This window comes from Aythya marila, assembly GCF_965140915.1.
Source record: "Aythya marila genome assembly, chromosome: 5".
In the NCBI taxonomy this organism is placed as follows: domain Eukaryota; kingdom Metazoa; phylum Chordata; class Aves; order Anseriformes; family Anatidae; genus Aythya; species Aythya marila.
The window spans coordinates 16,381,086-16,402,101 of NC_139046.1; the positions used below are offsets into that span (position 1 = coordinate 16,381,086).

General features: G+C 44.5%; 1 protein-coding gene across 4 annotated transcripts in view; it reads right to left on the minus strand.

Annotated features, from left to right (window-relative positions):
• RIN3 (Ras and Rab interactor 3) overlaps positions 1–20,540 on the minus strand; it is a 71,871-nt gene extending 51,331 nt beyond the window's left edge. For 3 of the 4 annotated variants that reach the window (XR_014317504.1, XM_082760457.1, XM_082760459.1), the window contains exons 1-2: positions 20,120–20,540; positions 1,346–1,532 (exon numbers count right to left, since the gene is read on the minus strand). Coding sequence is in view for 2 of the 4 variants with exons in the window: in XM_082760457.1 (XP_082616583.1) it covers positions 1,346–1,532; positions 20,120–20,166 (234 nt within the window). In the remaining 2 variants the exon portion in view is untranslated. Of the gene's footprint in view, positions 1–1,345; positions 1,533–20,119 lie in introns of those variants that run through there. The other variant, XM_082760458.1, reaches the window with a different exon arrangement.
• Between the last annotated feature and the right edge of the window lie 476 nt (positions 20,541–21,016).

Below are 21,016 nucleotides of genomic sequence, written 5' to 3' on the forward strand. Positions count from 1 at the left end.
CCTGGCTGATTTGATAAGTCTGGCTTAGGGTGAGGTGCAGGGCCCTGCACTGCTGTGGGGTCTCTCTGCCCATCAGCTCCTGCAGCGTCCTGCTGCCTTGCTCAGGAGCAGGCGCTGCACTGCAAGCAGCCCATGTTGGTCAGGCAATCCCACCACTGGGGTCATTCAGCAGTGCCAGCTGTAAGCCCTGTGACAGATTTTACCCTGACCCAGCCACGGGGCAGACCCACACCTCCTCAGATCAGCAGTGAGTTCCTGCTGTGCTCTGCCATCAGCTCGGTCCATTTGAAACCCGCCGTACCAAGATGCCATGAATGGGGAGCTCCCTCTGCTGCAGAGCTGGTTTTCTGAAGCAAGCTCTGAGCTTTTCAGAAGTTTGCTATTCCAAATGTTTAGCTTATGGGCACCAAATATTAGTTACTGCAATAGAAACTACTCCCAGCTACTTCCAGAATTTCAGAGCCTTTTCTTCAGGGATTTTTTTTTTATTGCTCCAAATTTGAATAGTCAACATACAAACTCTTCCATTGCAATTCCTCAGCCTAGCCTAAGACCTAAGGAAAGTCTCTCTGCTCTGCTCATTTGCTGATGCACTCATCCACTACGCCCCATGAAGACCTCCTATAATCCTGATGGATTCAAACTCGAGCCAAGGAGGCTCTTCATGCTCCTTCTCTCCAGTTCTCTGAGTTCAGGCTACATCTGAGCAACCATAGTGCTCGTGTACTCCCTCCAGAGTTAATCCTTGTGCCTAGCAGAGGGCCAGAGGTTAATAAAGAAAAACAAAACACAACTTCTTTGTACCCATTCTGCACCTGGCCAATGTCTCTGAAAATCTCCAGATCTTGGAGAATTGTATGGCCTTCCTCAATCCAGATACAGCCTTGACTGGAAAAATTTCTCTCTTGCAAAGTAAGGCTGTTTCATTTATGTTTGTTTGTATATTATTTTTATACTATTCATTTAAAAATTCTCTTGCTTGAAATAAAATGTAAACACAGCTGTAGGAAAAATATTGCAGGAGGCTGGATGAGAGGGTGTCTGCAGAGAAGCATGAGCCCAGGAAAAGCCAGGCACAGGTGCCTGGTTTTGGGGTGAATAAGATGGCATCCCCATGAAACCACATGCTAAGTAAATAAAAGCAGACAAAATTTCTTGCTCCCCAAAGCCATTAAGTTTGTCTTGTGCCACTGTGTGTGGCTAAAGCATCAAGTGGCAGTGGAAATAGTGCACGTTGCTAAATATTTTTGCTTCCACATGAAAAGAAACACTGCTTGCTCCCCTAAACAGCTCTACCAGGGACAGGAAATGTGGTTGTCTGAACCAAAAACCACTTTGGACTTACCCCTGCTGCTTCTTTGCCAAGTATCGCCCCAGCCCTTTCCTGGTTCATGTTCAGCTGAAGCCAGACAGGACAGGTCTTGATGAGTTTATCAAGGATGCTGATTCCTGGAAGCGAGAGGCAGTTTCGCAGGGCAGTGGCCCGACAGAGAAGTGTCTCTTTCCCGTCTTCACTGGTATCGCTGCTGGGGCTGAAACACAGCAAGGGAGTCCCTTGTAAAAGCAGAACAGCAGGTGGAAATCTCCGGGGGAGTGAGGACTTCAAACACACGCATGCAGACATGCACACACAGTGCACTTATGCACGAGGGGTATCAGACTAAAGATACCGTGCTACGACAGAGGCAGACTGGGCACACAGGCCCCGACAGACAGGTCCCAAGGAACATTGCCTCACACTAATAATACACGCCTGGCTTTCAGACCACAAACTTGCAAGGTGTTTTTTGCTGCCGGCTGTTGGTTTTGTCTCCTCTGCCTACCTTGCCTGAGCAAGGGTACCAGTGCTCAGGCAAGGCAGATCAGCAGGAGCTGTGAAGAGGCACCGTGTGGTGCCTCAACCCGCTCTCGGAGCCCCTCAGGGGCAGTCTGCCAGCAGTAGCCAGAGGCACCTCAGCTGCTCTCCCTTTTTGGCAGCCCCGCTGTGCAGCCAGTGAGGCTGCCCTTCGGCAGCCTGCAGAAAGGCAGACCAAGACATCTTGCTGACTAAAAATAGCAGCAAGAGCTTCGCGGCTGCACCACGGGCCTGTGCTGCAGGCGGCGGCTGGTGGTTGCAGCGATGGACGCGTCCCTGCCCCTGTGCCCCGCGGGGCCTGCGGCTGCCTTTGGGAAGTCCTCCACCTGTGCTGCCAGTTGCAGGGCACAGGGCTCAGAGGAGAGGGTGTGAGGATGCACTCTGCAGAAATTTGTCCCCTACAGAAGAGGTATCGGAGTAATTCCAGGCCCAGCCCTGCAGACAGCGCTCGGTTGATCAGTGCGACCCAGCAAGTCCTGCAGGACAAGACACAGAGGGTACAAACACAGTGAACTCTTTGGAAGGTTTGTTTGTTCCAAGTAAATAAAAACAGATGTTGCATGATGAGAGGGGCCATCCTGAGGTACCACATTAGTAACACCCAGTCAGACCTTATTCTCAGCTATGGACAAGATACAAGAATATTGAAATTGTGCTGTTGGGAATCCTAAAGATCTGGGGCATGCTCTGCTTTAGATCTGTGTCCTGATCAGAGAGACAAAGAGCTAATTCTGTTCATTTTTAGTCCCCACAGTCTAACAGCAGAATGGTATCAAATGCTGGTTTCTAGCCGCAGCACTGATTCAACAAGGCATTTATATGGGTGCTTAACACTGCAGCCAGTGGGACTGCTGACAGTTCTGGTCTTAAGAGCTCTACTGAACAAGGCTATAGATGCATGGATATGTGCTCATCACTCATCTGATTAATTGGTTTTAACAGTAGAGAAAATGTAGAAGAACATGCACAAAGTTCTTCTGTCTCAGTTTTGCTGCTTAGATGTCAGAGTTGGAAAAAGCAGGACTCTTGCTTTTGATTTACTGTTATTTCAAGTCTTTTAATTTTCCTTTTTTTTTTTTTTTCATTGATTTAAAAATGACAATGGTGATTCTAAAAAAAAAAAAAAAAAGATATGGATCTTAAAGTAGTGTATTTCAAACAAGGTCAGACTTAAACTACTAAAAGAGAGTCCCTTCAAAGGCCTAATCTAACACAGCATGCTTAGTCCAAAATTTAGTTTTTATAAAAATAGCCTTTGAAATCCCAAAACCCAGTGAGATTTTATTTTTAGTTTTTTTTTTTTTTTTTTTTTCTTTTGCAACCCTATGGAGACAGCTTCCTTAGAAAACGTATGATCCTCTGCAATCCCTATTGCTGATTCAGAATATTAGCCCACAGATTCATGATTTTAATCAATATATTTTCAATGTTATGGCAATGGCAAAAAGAATGAGAGAAATATGCTTAAAAAAGGAAATAGAAATAACTTTCTTTTCACTTGTGCTAAACACCCAGCTTGTCACATAGGTGAGGAAATTTCTTTTTGATACAATAACTTATGATTTTAATCAGCATCATCTCAGCAAACACAGAGTTAAACAGTGGAGGGCAGCTTTTGGAAGTTAACCCCCTGTCACCTCTTGGTTTCTTTCTTTAAAGCAGAAACTAAAAGAAACACCCAGTAACCATGCAAAAAGAAAGTGTGTGCTAGATGGGAACAGTCATATTTGGTAATGGGAAAGAAGTAATGAGCTGAAGGAAAAGGCAGGTGAGTTATAGTGAAATACTCCATAACACTGTTAGCAAAAGCTACTCCAGATATTAGTCACGCAAATGTGTATCTGTTCTTGCCAAGGATGTATGAAACCGAGGACAAAAGGTGGCCAGTGCTGATAATGCCTTCCTGTGTCACCAGGTGACATGCATTGCACTAGCTCCAGTGATGCTGAACTTCATTACCCATTAATAATGTAACGGGAAAAGAAAAGGGTCAGCAAAGCACCAATACGCATGAATTCCATCACCTGGAAGGAACTGAGGGTATCAGCAAAGGCAAGGAAATGATGCAGAGTGTCTTGGACCCAGAGATGAGCTCAGGCCTTGCGTTCCCCAGGGAGGAGCTCAGCCTTGATGTGGGCAGAGGCACCCAGCCCTCTGCTCCCTCCGGCAGGCACAGCGCCTGCACAGAGCCCTGCTCACAGCAGCAATGCGGGCTTGGCACCAGGAACAACTGGCTGGTGAGGAAAAATAACAGAACTGCACTTGCAAAGCATGTGGATGCGTGTCGGGCTCATAATCCAGGCTTTAGAGAACAGATGAAAACCAGAAAATCATTCCAGATTTAGACATGCAAAATAAAAATTGAACAGTCAGAAAAGATTTGTTTTAATGGAAACATCTTGTGATTTAAGTGTGAGGGGATTTTCAGTGCAGATAATTAAAGGCAGTGGATGAGGCTTTTTGGCAGGAGAGGAACCCAGCCTTTTGGGGACCCTCAGGGATGGGAGCCCTGGTGTGGGGTATCCTTCCCACAAAAGCCAGCCCAACCAAGAAGAAGGAAGCAGGCTGTAATTCCTGTACACAGGCAAGAAAGGACAGCCCAGCAAAAGGGGAGGCTGTGATAAGAGGGAGAAGAGAGGAGTCATTAAGGAGGTCGTATTAAAACAGGGGAATGTTAGGCTAGACGCTTCCTGACAGTGAGCTATAACAGACGATAGATAAGTTCCAAAGAGAAGGGGGAGAGAGCTGCATTGCCCAAATCTCTTAAAACACCATATTTAAAGCACTAGCAAACACTTTATTGAGCCAAATCCAGTGCTGGCTATGAAATGGGAGTGAATGACCTGACAGACCTCTTCCAGCTGTGATGCTGTGACCCATGACACACCAGTTGACGCAGTTATGGCACCAGTGCCTGACTTCTTTCCTGGGTGCAGCTGTCACAAAGAGCCAGATGCCAGGCTGTGGGACTGCTTAATCCCCCAGTTTAATCCGGCTCCCTGGTAGCTCTGGTAGCTGCAGAGAGAGGAGGGAGCACAGGCAGCTCCCGGGTTCTTGCTGTGCTGCCAATTGAAGGGATTTGCGGGGCCGTGGCGGTGAGCAGACGGCCTTTGCTATTTCGCTCACTCAGAGTTCACAGTTGGATGATTTTGAAGCTCACAGTTTTCAGAAACAACATGCTGTTTGACTAACTCTTCCCCCTTCTCCCACCGTCCTTCAAAACCCTTTGACTGGTACAGGCAGGTGCTCATTTTTGTTATGTGTGATGTGAAGCTGCAAAGCTGGCCTTAGAGCTGCCAGCTCTACATTTTTTATTGAGTTCTCCCTGCAAAGTACTTCCAAATTGCTCTGCTAAATTGAACTCAGTTGGGATGCAGGGGACTATGTGTTGCATATTGATTGGCAACACAGATTAATTAATTGCACAGTGATTACACGCATACACCTGCCCCAGTTTGGCAGAAGTTATCAGGTTGCTTGGTTGAGATTAATAATAATGACAATGGTGATTTGGATTACTGCACAGTGACTGTGCACCGACAAAATGCTTCCTCTGCTTCAGAAACTGGGCCACACTTGCCAGCTGAATATTCCCAGAAATCATCAGAACTGCAAGGAGATTCAAGCCACTAAATTTCATGCAGGCCTGGGTATACCCTTGCAAGGGATTTCAGAAATGTTTCTGTGGACTTGCTGATGCTAAGGGCTTCTGGGTTGTACCGTATAAACTCTGAACAGCCCAGAGGGAGCTGAGATGCACAGAAGTTGTGTGCAATAGCAGTGGTGACTGACAGATGAGTTAGGTCAGAGTTTCCGTCCATGCCAGCCCCCACCAGCCTGTGCAGTCCTGTATATTTGCAGCTTCTCCCTGCCACCAGAACAGGTCTGAGAAGATGTACCAGGTGTTATTAAATCTGAACCTTAAATCAGAAACTAAATGCTCTGCAGTGCACTGATTACTAATGACTGAGGTCCTTTCCTTGTTTAAATTAATCAGGTATAAGAATTAGCAACTAGTCTTTTATTATTACTTATTATTACTATTGCTTCTGCTTCTTCCTTTGAATATTAGAAGGCTTTAAGAGAGAAAGAGAGCAGTGGTTTGCTGTGCTGTCCTCAAGGAAAGAGAATATCTGAATTCACTACATATGATACACTAGAATATCTGTATTCATGGCAGAGCAGGCACCACAGCTGCTAAAATGTCTGCCAGTGGGCTTGTTACTGGGGGAGCTGAAGAAGGACAAGAGACCTTAACTCCATGTACCAGGTAAAGAGCAATTTTTTGCACCAAAGCCTCCTGGTACCTGAAGGGATACTATTCGGAACAAGCCAGTTTGTGTCTGAAGCTCACCTGTGTGGAAACCCTTCAAGTACAGCAATACGGTTTACAAAGCTCAAAGGAGCTGAAGAGAGAGGAAAAGGTAGAATCTCCTGACGCTGGCACACCAGTCCTGGTGGAAGTAGCTGGACAATGCTGGTTATTCCTGAGGCTGAAAGAGAGAGCTGCGAGCAAGGAGCTTCATGGAAGGCATCAGATGACAGTGCTGAGATCGCACAATTAAAAAGACTGACAGAAAACTCACAACCCTGTTCTACATGTATACCGTGTGTCACAACCAGCCCAGTTGGACTCAGTCTACCACTGGTGATAGAGGCAGCTCATTGAATCTATTTTTTCCCAGTCACTTTCATGCTGGAAAGGGTATGAAGTTCTGAACTAGCCCACTGAAGAAGGAATAATCAGAGTTAGAAGAGTAGCAGCAAAAAAGTGCAACAAGGTTTCCTTAGCTAGACCCATTCCACATACTTCACTACCCATGCTTTTTGTGGTGTAATATCACTTCCAATTAGATTGACTCATTAAAAATCTTTGTTTCAACACTTGTGAATTCATGTGCTGTTCTTTCAGCTTACTGGAAGTTAAGCAGCGCCACAGCTAAAGGGCCTCAAGACGTATTTTGCTTCCATCTTAGATGTGGTCATTTCTCAATGTCTTCTCTTCATTTTCACAAGTCAGTCCATATTTGCTCCTTTGATCAGTTCAGAACAAACTAATCCAAAATGGAGGAGAGGGATTCATTTAATTTATGGATCTGTGTTAGGTGACCTTGCTTAAGTTTTGTTTTATCTCCCAAAAGCTGATGGAATGGAGTCTGGTACCCCAGACACCTACTGAGAGAGCTCCATCATCTGTAAACTTTTTGAGTCATTTAATCATGAAGCAGAGTATTAAGAAAATGGGAGGGCAGAAAAGTGACTCATGGAAAAACCCATAGCAAAAGAACTAACATTATCCATCAAAAGTTGATGCTGCCACATAGTAAATTTGGACTTTACTGAAAGTTGTTTTGTTTTTTTAATAGAGTCAAGAGACCAGATAGAAATTAAACCAACAAACAGAAAGCAAACAAACAAACAAACAAAAACAATGAAAAAAAAAAACAAAAACAAAAAACAGTGAGAGAAGAAAGTTTTTGAGGTCTTCAGAGATCACACCTAGCTGATTGGCGCCCTTCAGTTAGAAATATAAAACAAGTTTCTGGGTGGGCAGGCAAATGTCAGAGAAAAGATGTAGGTAGTTAAGCAAGGAGATTCCTGCATTGCAAAGTTCTGAGATGTATGGAAAAACTGGATAATGGAAGTGGCAATGACAGGCTCAGTGTGTCCCACGAAGCAGGTTTGGCTGTTCAGTAGCCCTTCATACCTTGCAGGAGGCTTGTGCTACTGGTCTGGCTCGGTGATGTATGTGTGGCTCAGGAAGTAGTGCTTCTCAAACTGTGGTCTGCGGACAACCTGTGGTTGGCAGAGCACTTCCTCTTGCTCACTGCTCTCCTTGTTTCCACTCTAGCTTTTATGTCCACCCTCCATCCGTTTGGTCTTTGATCTACAGTTGATGCCCTGCATTTCCCAGCCTGTAAATCACCATGATTAATAGCCAAGGAAGCAGCTGTTCCAGCTGCCAAAAGGTGAGCAGTAAGGCAAACCAATGGTCCCTTAAATACTGTCCGTTCCTCCAGTATCCCCTGCACCTCATAGCTCACCAAACATCTCTGTTGATCACTTCACTTTCTGATACAGACACCCTCAGCTTCAGCAGTGAAGGTTTGCACCCTGCAATTAAAGGCTCATTTTGGTGAGCTTTTTGTTACCCACCAGGGATTTCCAAAATGCCCCCCTCTGTGAACACTACCAGGGGATTGTACACACAGACCGCAGGTATCCACCTCTCCCCAGCTGGACCCCACCTGTATATGTTCATAGCTGTTGGCCAAGTCATCACCCTGTCTGAGAGCTCATCTGCTGTTAAATCACCAGGCACTCACCATCCTGGTCACAGAAGCCACAAGAAATCACAAAGTATGAGAAAGTACTATTATACTCCATGCAGGGATTGGTGCAACCACTAGTTGTACAGCTGGAAGATCAGGAATTGATGTATCAAACTATCAAGTAATGAGCAACCACAACGAAGCAGTGGCAAAACTCCTGTCAAAGCCTCTGGTTTGGTCCTGTCAGCCAACGTGAATTGCAGGAGTCCTTTCAAGGAGTAGGAGGGTGTACCTAAATGCTCATTAAGTTACTACTTTCACTATGCTTCTTAGGTTCATTAGGCCTGCCCCTCCATTTAATGTATATTATAAGGAATTGCATGTGCACAAAAAAAAAAAAAAAAAACAAAAAAAAAAACCAAAATGCAAACTAATTCACGTTGCTGCTAATACCCAGGTCAGCCCTACTGACAAACCAGCAGTCCATCACTGACAGCCATGACCCGGGCAGAAACAAGATAAGAACAAACATCAAAAATTCCCTGAAGGAAGAGGCCTTCTTTCAAAACCCAGTCCAAGTTGTTTTCCTTAGTCCATCTGTTTCCTGCAATTATTAATGTAGAAATTAATGCAGATATTAATGCATGTGAGCACCACAGTGAGCTTGAGTGAACATGTTCTGTTGGTGCAATGTGAATTAGCTTGTACTTAACTCACAAATGCTACTTATTTTTATTTAACCTTGCACATACAATTTTTTGTTCTCCACAGTTTGACTCAATCTAATCAACCGTCTTTCTCTTATTCCTCAGTCAAAACATACATTCCAGCCTTAGCAAATTACCCCTTTGCAAGGTTTACTGCTTTTACTGCTCAACAGACAGTGGCTGTATTAAGTCTTTCTCCCCCGTATTCATAATCAGAGCTCTTAGGTCATTTGACCTTTGCCTGTTTCAAACCCAAATTATTCTCTTAGGAATTTCAGCATATCAGCAAAACTGAAGATTTTTCTCTGTGTGCATGCAACGAAGAATAATTTGTACTTCTGCAAGGCCCTTTCACTGCAAAGAAGAGAGCTTCTGAAATGAAGGACTAGCCAGAAGTCATTTCTGCCAAGGCCAGAGAAGCCAAATAAAACAAATTTTCCTTAACAAAAAGCTGCAAAAGTATTTGCTGGGTAATTCTATTTTAACTTCTCTGGAAAGGTTTTTGAGGTGCAGGAACCAGAAACAAATGTTTGGAAGAAAAGGAACAATTTCCTAGGCTGTAAGAACAAAAGAAAGTCAGCAACCTTTCTCTCCCTGTGGCGTCAGAGCACTAGAAGGGCCCAGCAGAGCCACCAGCTGGACAGAAGACAGATGAATTTGTTCTGTGCCTTTCAAAAATATGTGAAGTGCTGGAAGCACAGAGTACCTTGTTTTGACTGAAGGGCCAGGGCTATTGGAGGTTTTACCTCGCCCTTTCCCAGCTCATCAGGCCAGGAAGGAAGAGAGGAATGAGATCCCTGGAAATGTTTTCTCTAAATTGTGTTCACTTAACAAAGAGGGGAAAGGGAAATGGAAAATAAAGGAGAAATTCTCAAATTCAAAATTAGTTAAGAATATATTGCAATTTTGCTTAAACAGAACCTTTATGTTTCAAATCCTATATATTAAAAATGAGTTAAAGTTGTATAACATGTCAGAGGAAAAACTTCTTTAAGAGTTATAAAATGTTATAAATGTTAAAAAATAGTTATAAATGCAATGTCTTTCCTCACCTTGTGAATGAATTTAGTGTAGTCATATGAGATACATGAGATACAAGGCACTAACCACACAGACTTGCATGAAACTAAGCAGTCTTCCCCTCTTCTAAGAAAGACCTGCAAAAGTTTATCTCAGTCTTGATTTGCAAATAGAAATGTTTGTTTCACTAAGGGAAATAAATCCATTGAACTCTTGCCCTGTGATATCTCAAGAAGCAGAAACGGGCCTTCAGCATTTCAAGGCAGGTGCCCCTCCCGTTGGGTGAAGGGTCATCAGACTGGTCATTCAGTCATTGATCTGCAAACTTACTTAAACAAAAATTTTCATATTTTGGGTAAGATTTCATTCCAATTTCAGTGTGAATGCATTTCAACACATGGTGCTGTTAGTAAAAAAAATAACATCTAACTTTATGAACTTACTCTTTGTCACCTTTTATCCTTACTCCAGCAGTTTCAAATTCCACATATTAAATTTTGATTAGGCATTGGAGAAGTGTGTTTATTCCTTGCTTATCAGGGATCTGACAGGATCCCTGGCTGCATTCACACTGATGTGAAGTTAGGGATTTGCTTTCTCAGGGGAAGAAGACAAAGAAGAAAATGTCTTGTTGAGGGATTTCAGGGTTATGGAAAGGTGGTGAAGAGTGCTGGTCCCCCTGTGCAAGGATGAGAGAGGTGCTCTGGCTTGCAGGGCTAAGCTGAGTGACCTGCCCTGCCTGTGGGCATGGCCCTCACCATCCTGTGCTGCTTGGACAGCCTGGGGCCGAAGGGCTGGTTCTGGAGATGTGTCAGACACCTCAAGCTGTCCCTGCGGCAGCTGGGAGCTCAGCGTGTGGCTGCAAAACCTGCCAAGCAGCAAGGTAGGTCTGTCAGCTCCCACAGCCCCAGCTAAACCCTCACTTGTTCATCTAACAGTGCTTACAGTCACTTGGCCACCAGGGCTGTGATATAAATAAACCATGACCCAAAGGCTGCGGCTTCACAGCAGCTGAAGACAATCCATAACAGTGTTGCCGTGGTTATGTCCTCCCCAAAACACCAGTGCTTCACCCTCCTCCCCTCTCCTCTCCCCTGCCCTCCAGGCCACCATTGTGTCTCTGACCTGAGGCAATTCGACTGAGGGGGTGAGAGGGCAGAAGAAGGCCTCGCGTTAGACACAGCTCTCTCGCCCAGCTCCCTGCTCAGCTCAGCAAAGCACAGACATTTGAAAGGGATTCACCCCACTGGCACCAGGCACCCTGAATTACTCCCTGGAGCTGTTGCTTCTCCAGTAAGGCCAGAGATGCTCACAGGTGCACAGGTTCCTAAATCAAACACAACAATTTAGCTCCTAAAGTCAGGCAGGATGAACCCAGGCTAGATCTAAATAGCTAGGTCCAACTACAGTGGGAGATGCCAGAATCCCAGGTCCAGGGACCTACCATGCAGCCCCTACCACCCATCCCTCTCACAGCCAGCTCTTCACAGAGCCCCTCAGGCAAACTCCACCAGTTTCCCAGCCCCAAGGCCCCATCCCCGCAGGGAGGGCACCACTGTCACTTTAGGTTTTGGCTGGAAAAGTTACCAATGAGCTCCAGTCTAAAGTAACTTGCCAGAGAGAGAATTAGGATGGGAACTCAGTACAAAATTACACCAAAATGCCCTGTGTTACATGTTTGTTCTCCGGACAGAAAGGAAAGTGACCCAAAGCCAACCTCCCTCCTGTCTGCTGATTCAGCAGGAGAAGCTCTGGGCTTTGCCTGGTTACTGTTTTTTTTGTGTGGGGTATCATGAGTGACAGATTCCTTGGAGAGAACTCAAGGGAAAACAAAGGAAAGAGAGAAGAGAGAAAAAAATTCTTGGCAGGCACGATGAAAGGTTGGGCCAGGTCCCGGGCTGTCATTTAGCCAAATATGTGGGACAACCTTCTTTTGCCTACAAGTCTGCTAGCAATTTGCAGAACAGCATTGCAGGTAGCCAGCAGGGCTGCCAGTCTCCAGACTGCTATTTTTTGGTCTCTGTTTCCTTGGTGAAGTTTCCCAAGCAGCACACAACTTAACTGAGTTCATAAGGGGCAGCAACCGCTCCCAGTTCTGCCCAGCAGCTGCTTTTACAAGACAGAGGCTTCATAAAACTGGCTTTCTCCAGAGGGCCACAGGAGGAGTGCACCTGAGCTGTGAGGACTCCCTACATTTGGCAAGGTTTCCCCAGCATCCAAAGGGCTGAACATATTTACTTGGTTTCAACAAAACATTTAAAATTCCCAAACAATTCATTAGCCTCGCAAAAGCAAATGGAAAGTACTAATTAACATAGTCAAGGAATTACTTCAAGTATTAAGACAGGTCTTTCAACCCCACCAGAAACAGTGTTGTCCCACAGACAAATTGCAGAGAGCAAATGCCAGCAGCCCCAGCCCTTGCAGGACCAGATCTTAGCCAGGACTGCAGTCCAGCTCAGAGAACAACTCCCTAGAGCATAGTTTCATGCTCCTCTTAATTCAGGGCAATGGCAAGGATACTGCTGAAAGGGCAGTCCCCGGACCGCACTTGCACACACTCCCCCCTCTTTGCTTTTGCTGCTTCTCTTGCCTCAGATCTAGAGGCAGTGTAACCACTAAGGAAATTGGTTCAGCATCCTAATCCAGCAGAAAACTGAAAAGAAAAGGCTTTATGGGAACTGGATTCTGTTTCTGGCTTTACCCCAAACTTAAAGAATGGTAGAGAGCAAGTCCAGGGAATAAATGCATTGCAAGGATTGAAGGGTTACTAAGTGAGTGACTATAACCAAATCAGCTCCACGAGCTCGTGCCTCAATTTCCCTTCCTACAGCAGCTGTAGTAAATATCTGTCTTCAGCTAATTGCTGTTTCACATTTGTGAAACATCCTGTGATCCTCTCTTTATACGTACAAGGGCTTTATATTAATCATAAAATGTCATTAAGATTAATGAATAAGCTTTGTCCCTTTTAAAGGTATCAGTAATGCAGAAAGCAGAAATCCTTAACTTGACCATAAACATATTCCCTGTTCAGCAGAAAGGTGATGGAAAGTCTGGGAAAGGCACACTGATACGCATGTATATATTCATCTGTTTGAAAAGAGCTACATTCTTCAGCACTCCCTGGCTTGTGTGCATCTAATAGAATATCTATTTAGGAAAATGTGACTAGCATAACCAGCTATGCAGTGCTCACATCTGCTAATCCTTTGCTGCTCAAGTAATCATCTTCACTTGCAAAAAGATTTATACTATTTTGGGTGCAGGCAAAGAAGAGCTAAGCACTCCAAACCTCTCACAGCTGAAACCTCGAGGGAAGCATTACCTTAGCATTCCCACTCTGGCAAGATACATTGATTTAGAGATCCCATTTCTGGAAGTGGGTAGAATTACTTTAGATAGCTCAGAGAGGCACAAAATGGACAAAGGAAAGGCTTGCGGCTACGATATTTACCATATTGGGTGACGCCTGTTGCTCTATTATATTTGCACAGCTTAAATAACTCTGCTTGCTTGACCACAGCTGCTTTGCAGCGCTGTTTTATTATGCATTTAAACACACATATACGCACACAAACTTCACAGCTAAAAAACACCAGCTGAAAGCTTGCCTTGTCTGTCTGAGAAGCAAGAACCCAAGAGCCTGGAAGGGATTTCTGTCTAAGTTTCTCTCTGTTGGAGTTGCTCCGGACTGACACCAGCGAAAAGCTCCAACTCGGCCACGTGCACGCCTGGGGATTGCTTCAGTCAGGGGGAGGTGGGGGTTGTACACGTGTTCCTACACTGTTCAAGCAGCTTGTCGATACCAGAGTGCTGCAGGGAGAGAGTGGGGTGCCAAGGGTCTTGGCAGAAAATACAGCATGTGCATAAGCAGCCTTGTGTACCAGCCTCCACTGTCCCTCCACAGAAGGTGGGGTGCCACCCTCACGCACGGACACACAACTCTACCCTGTGCAGGAGCTTAGCAGAGATTTGACAGCCAGGTTTCAACCCCTGCAAATGCTGTGCACCCTTTCTGGTGGTTAGTCCCCCAGGAAGCCTGCCCCTGGTCAGCGATCTTCTCACTGCAGTTTTTCTTCAAACCACCTAGACCAATGCTGGAGCCTGGGCGTGCCCAGCACCCTTTCGTGCCCTGCTTTGAAGTATTGATGTGCCGTGCCCCTGTCAACATGATTTTCAGAGTATTCCCCTGCTGGCTGGCTCTCCTGGAAGCACTGCCCACCTTCGTTTGACTGGTGGGTATGCTGGCCAGGGCTCAGTAATATATACATACCTTCCAGAGCAATTTGCTCTTCAAATTCAAGGGCAGCCCCTATAGGTTTCACTCCACTAATGCAGTGTTATGACCCCTACAGTCCATGGCTAGTAATTCCAGTAATTTTGCCCAGCTTTGAGTAAATCCTACAGCTCTGATAACAGAGGCAGTGACCCAAGCCATTCCCACTAGGGCTGTAAGGGCATTGCCTCCTCTCATTCAGCAAATTCTGGAGAAGAAAGTACCTTTTTAAAATCTTTTATGTATTAGCTGTGCCCAAGTTTTAAGAAAGAATTTGTCACATACTTTCCTGTACAAATACTAATGTTTGAAGGTTTTTAGCATTATAAAATACACAACAAGCACTCCAGCCCCCTCCAGCTCAGAGATAATGACCACAAATATTCACAAGGGTAAAAAAAAAAAAAAATCACTTATTTCTCCACACATAAACCCCTTAAAAATTTGGGCAAATGTAACTGGGAGAACCAAAGACTAGCAGGGTTTTGTTCTCTCCATCCTCAAACTGAACCTCCTGTAAGAGCAAATTATTTCTCTTAAGCCAGACAGAATTAGTTGGCCAGCAGGATTTCTACTACAGACTTTGCAGCCTTGAGAAACTGATAAAAGGACCTCCTCCAAACAGAAGAATGTTTTTCAAGCCTTTCTCCTAAACATCAGTATCATCTTGCCTTTTGCCACCTTAAAAATTCCTAACAAATTTCAATTAATCAATTCCTTCGTTGCTTGGATGATATAGTGCTGTTACTCAGTTACAATTCGTATCTGGGACAACTGTGGTACAGAGAGGGTAAGATCAGTGAGCAGGTCATGACTTTTTGGGTGATTATTGAAAATAAGCATCATTTATTTAGGGACCTACTTATTTACTTATCTGTATTGCAGTAGCATCCCCAGTCCTCTGTATGGATGAGCACCAGCATGTTCATTGCTGGTTAGGGCCCCTGCCTCAAACTGGTTCAGTAATCCAAATGCAGCTGAGGCAAATGGATGAGGCTGCAGTGCCCCTGAGGAGAAACCCATCCACAATCCTACTGCCTGTGGGCTTAGCTTTGCTGTAAATGGCCAGCCAGCCAGAGCCCCAGGGGTGGAGAAGCTGGAGGAGGAGGAGGCAGGTGGATTTTGCACTTGGTGACAAAAGAAGTGACTCTCTAGGGACTGTACCCAGCTGTGAGAGGTCACAGGAGCTCCTTTGAACCCTATGAGGCATGTGTGTAAGGGGTGGGTGGGGTGGACAGAAGTTGAATTAAAGCCAAACAAGTGATTAAGTCTCGATCCTACTCCTAGTGCAAATCTGGCCCTAGGTGAAGATTTACTGTGGAGATTCCACTTCAATTACCTATGATGAAATACCCGTTCAGCACCACAGAAAAAAAAAATCTGAAAAGTGGAAAGTAATCTAGGACACATGGTGGATCATGGACCACCCCTTAGACCAGTGCTTTCTCACCAAGAATTGCTGCTTAAGTGCCTTTTTAGCATGGCTGTGCATTAACTGCTTCCACTGCGTTTTGAAAGCCTTAAAGACACTTTTCTGCGGTAAAACAGACTTTGCCCATTCTTGTTTTCTGTTTTGATGCATAACTATTCTAAAAGTAAATCTGAAATCTTCTTTGGTAGTATGAATGCTTCACACTTTAGTTGGAAAAGTGTAGTTAGTCTTCAGGGACACAGGGCTTTCAATGACCCTCTGCTCACAGAGCCATCTGTGGGTTCTGTCACAATTCTTGTGACCAGAATTCGGTCAGCCATTCCAAACAGCTGCCTTTTCTTTCTAATGACCCCCTCAAAGAACTATTTATTTCTATTCCCAAATGCAATAAATCGACTCCCGTCCAAAATTACAATGGTTAAAGGTCTGCGATGGACAGTATGTTGTCCTAGTTTCACTAACTCAGGTTTCCGTGCTCTTTAGCAATCAAAGCAGGCAAGCACTTAAGGCTCTGGGAATTGAACCTTGCTGCAGCTTCTTTTTCTAATAGACCGGTTTGGTATCTAATGTCTGTTTTTCAGGTCAATTTAGAGATCTTCCTGAGTCTCACAAACCTATGCTGCTGATCTCTGAGAAACCATCTATACTTAATCATGGATAAGTAAAAATGTAGACCTACAATATTTTTAGTAGGAAAAATACTACAAAATAGATCCTCTCTGAGGTACATGAACTGTGTGCACGTGGTGTAGCAGAGGATGGAGCCAACCCAAAGCTGCGCCAAGCAATCCTCACAGCCATCCTCCTGGACACACCGTTGAGCGCGGATAGCTGTACACAGAGTGCGACACATGTGCATCTTTCAGCGTATGCTGCCTCTAGGTTGGAAAATCAAGAGAGCGCGTAGCCATTCAGGACAGGAAGTGAGAAACTATCTTTAGCTGAAACTGTAGTGGAGAGGAGATGAACAGAAGATCACTCACGGCTTACATTCATGCCCCCATTCCTATGAACGCTGGCATTGGACTGTCTGCAATGACGAGGAGCTCCCTGCTGAAGGACAACTTTTTGAGTGTGGTCTGACCCGAGGTATCGAAGGGCCAGTTGCCTTCTGTGCTAGCACCAGCACCACTGCACAAAGTGCTCAAAGCACCTGCTGAGGCTGGTGATCACACGATGAGTCAGTGTGGTCGCAAACACGCTTTTCTCTTAATTGAATTTCAGGAGACATAAGTCCACTCTGTGAGTGCACCAAGCCTCTTTAGAGAACACCTCTTTCTTTGTATCTTTACAATAATATCCTGATCCTGGTGCAACACAGTTATTTCCTTCCCGAGAAGCACCATCCTGTGGGAAAGGAAAATCTTCCCCTTTATCAGAGCTTGACAGACATCAGAGAGATTTGATAACACTGGTTTGTTTCCAGCTACCTGAACTGTCCCTTCCCCGCTTCAGCACAGCTCCCCACATGTACTGGGCTGAGGGTTTTGTTCAGCAGCACTCTGCATTGTGCCCAAGACCTTCTGAGGCCAACACTACCTGCTCACCAATTCAAACCATCCTAGATTATAGTTCTTCTCATAGGACAGCTCTCAAAGAGAGCTGTGTTTTTCTTTAAAATTGTTTTCTCAATTCAAGTCTGAAAATGTTCATATTAGACTTACCCCACTGCAGAGCCAGGTGTGTAACCTGGGCAGGAGAGCTTTTTTGGCCAACAAGGATTTAAAAGCTCCCATTCAAGCATAAAGGATGGGTTTGACAGGACGCTTACCAGAGATGTTCTCTGGCATTCTCGACACAGGAGATCAGATTAGATAATCAAATCAGTCCCCTCTGGAGCTCAGATCTGTGAGCCCATGAGAGTCGTTTGGTTCCCAGACTCCTCCAGTTCTTGGCCTCTTCTTTCTACATTCACTGCATGAAATCAATGTCAATTGTGATGTGGGTTTTGTGCCAAAAAGACATGTCTCCAAAAAGATGTACAGTCATCACTTCATTAGCTAGCCTGGTGCCCCACAAGTGAGAACTGCTGTAACCTATCCCAACTGCCTGCACCAGCCACTGTCCTCAATGACTATTTAATGTTTGCATATTGCTGATTATGTCTGTCTCGGCTCCTGTCTGCTCTTCTCATCATCTCCTCCATACATTTCCCAGATGTTGGAATGAAGGCATATACCTTTTCATGAAACTGTGGTCACCAGGCTCAATCAGCTCACATTTCTCCAGATGTTTTGTGATCTCATCACTTATTAACGCTCCTAGCTGAGTTAGCCTGACTCTAGCTTAGGATAACTGGTTATAATTTCCTTGCTCCTCTCCAACTCGTTTTGGAAGAATCTGATTAGACTGATTTTTATCCAGCCCTTTGATACCCTTCTCCCCACATCTGTCTCCGAGGAGCTATTGGTTTTGGATGCAGATTTCTTCCCAGCATCTTCCTGCCATTTCAGAGGTGTAAGTCAGCACAACCTCCTTAGGGATTTGCTACATGCAAAACAGACCCTTCGGTCACTGCAAGGACCAGATACACAGACACTTTCCAAGTTGCCAGGGTACTCCTATGATAATTAGCACTACCATAGTTTCTGTGCATGTAAGGAAGTTTTCCCATTTCATAACTCACAATTTTCACAATAAATTATTAATTAATTAAATAATTAAAATCCAGGTGGACAAAGGTACAATCTCAGCAATTGCTCATGAAATTTTTGTGCACAGAATTTTAAATTGGGTCCAAATTCTCCATCATCAGTTTGCCTCTGTTACTATCTCTTTTGAGAGCTACTATTTTTATCTACAAATACTTTGTGAATATGTGCCTAACTCCATGTGAACATAACCAAAAAGTCACATTTAATCAGTTAGTCACATTTCTACTTCCTTACATACAAGCTATGCTCGCTGAAGTGTAATTTTTTTTAGGATCTTCAGCAATATTGTGACATGCAAACAAAGTAGAAACACATTTTTTAATTATTAAGTCCTTATTTAAGAGTGGGAGATAGATTGTAAATAAAGACAATCAGGTAATGAAATAAAAGTATGTTGGTAAATTATTCAGATGCTCATAGATTTATGAAGAACACATGCATTGTGCCCATTCATGCTTCATCCACTTATTTACAGCCCAAATCTAGGGTTTGTGGCTTATTTTCTCTTGTAAAGCTAAACTGAAAGCAAATCTTTGTAAGCATGTGTTAACTTTCAACCAAGTTAAGAAAGAGATAAACAGTATAAATCTTTCAGTTTCTCAGTATGTGGCATCTCAACTATCACAAATGCAGGGAGTATCTGAAAAGTACCTATTCCTTGGATTGCTATCTACTTGTCAGTCAGCTGGGATTGGGTTCTTCTTTTTTCTTTCTTTTTTTTTTTCTTTTCTTATGACTGTGTGATCCTTGTCCCTTTGTGTTTAGCATTGAGTTGAACTGAGTAATTGTACCTTGGACCAGGTGTAATGTTGTTCCTTGTGACTCAGTAAATATCTGAAGGCAAAAGCAGTGACAGTTGCAATGTAGGGTTTTCCCTCCATCCCCTGCACTCCATGTGCACATTTGGGACAGTGCTATGGTGGAGCTATAGCAGCCTGTCAGCAGCTTTTCTACCTCCTTTTTGACTGTGTGTGCTGCAAGCCAAAGGAGACAGAGTTGCAGCACACTCAGTGACTGAAAATGCAAGTACACCGTAACCACCCACCCATACAGCTTCTTCTACTGCACCCATCACAGACACAGCTAGGAGCTTTCATTCGTGGGAAAAAGTCTTTCTAAGTGTGTCAGGCAGATAAAAAGCACTCTTAATATCTGGTATTATATGTTTTTCCAAGGGGGTGACTGGAAGTTCCAGCAGCTGTGTCATTTTCCCCTGATTGTTTTCAACAGGAAACAGAAACGCTCGGCTTCAGCATCAGCTTTATGATATAACTGAGCCTTGGGCAGATTCCAGCCTGATCCTGGAGCCCCGGCAGCTGACTGTCCTCCCAGTCAAAACATATTTTCTCTCCCACTATGTTTTCTTGGGGCATGAACCTGCAAGGTGTCATGCCTGTTTGCCAGGAGCAAGGAAAGCCCGGAGTTTTTTCCTAACCAAAAGTACGTCTGAAGTCTCTTGGGAGTCTGTGGACATGGTTTGTGTGCACTTTCGCTAGGTAGGGCTGGAGTGAGCACCAGCTGGTAGGGACGAGCCCTTACCCAATTCTCAGCATTTCAGTAGAAACAAAGCAAGCCTCCCAGGAAGGATTTGTCACGTTTCCAAATAGCACAGAACTCCCTTACTCTGTCCTTTCCCCTAAATTGCAGCTTGTAATTTGTGCTTATTCTTCCCTAAATAGCTGAGACTGGAGTTAAACAAAGGTATCGCACTTTGTTTTCAGCTGGAACATGTTAGCTAAAGGAAATACTGTAACTTACAGCACGATTGTGCCACACCATAGCGATTGTGTAGCTGAAACCCCCCCAGCCAGCTTGCAAATGCAGTTAAGAGCTCTTTGTTAAGTGGGCAAAGCAAAGCGACATAGTTATTAAAAACAGTGACTTAAGTTTCAGGACTTACCCTGAGTCATCCCTGGCTCCCTTGTCTCCGGCTGATGTTTTCATCATTACAGCAAACTTTAAGATACTTTCTGTTTCACAGTGGCTTTAGAGTTCCTTGGTAAAGAAAGCAATTCCTTGCCATCGCTGAGCAGAACCTCCACATCCTTAGTTTTGTACTGAAGATGGTATTTCAAGGGACTGCAGGGGGAGGATGTGTGAAACCAGCTTCAGGCTCGGTAGTATCGGAGGGCAGACAACTAAACAAGCACTGAAATGAAAGCAAACTGCCAAGAAGGTCTGATTTTAGCCTCTCTTATTTCTACTTCCTGTATTTATATGAACGGGGGATTTCAGGAAGAGGCAGTCTTTGGTGGTCAAGGGTGTGTGTGTGTGTGCGTGCGCGTGTGTATTATAAAGCCATATTTAGTAGTGAAGGCAGGTTAGCCTTATTAGAGAGAAGGGCCCGAGACTGCCAGCTTCCAGTTTGTTTCTGTAACGTAAGCAAATTTGCGGGAAATTGTTTTACAGACTACAGGTATATCAGTAGGCAACAGAGCATGGTGAACTTTGTAAAGGATTTTATAAGCAGCAAGGCAGTAAGTCTCCGTCTGCAAATTCCTGAAGCATGTGTATTTCTACTGCTTGAGTAACTGGAACCAGATGGAACTTGGAAACCTTTATATTTACACAGGACCTGAGAAAGTGAAATATCTAACACAGGCAGAGGACAGTTATGCAAAAAAGTTCCTAGTTGAAGCAAAAGGTAATGGTTAGGCTGTGAGACTGCTGGTAAATGAGTAGCTATCCAAGCCGTGAAGCTCCGGACAGTCTCGGAAAACATTTGACCTGGAGTTACTTAAGTGGTTGACTGGTGTTTGCCGTACTGGAAACCCAACTAAATATAGACCAGCTGTGG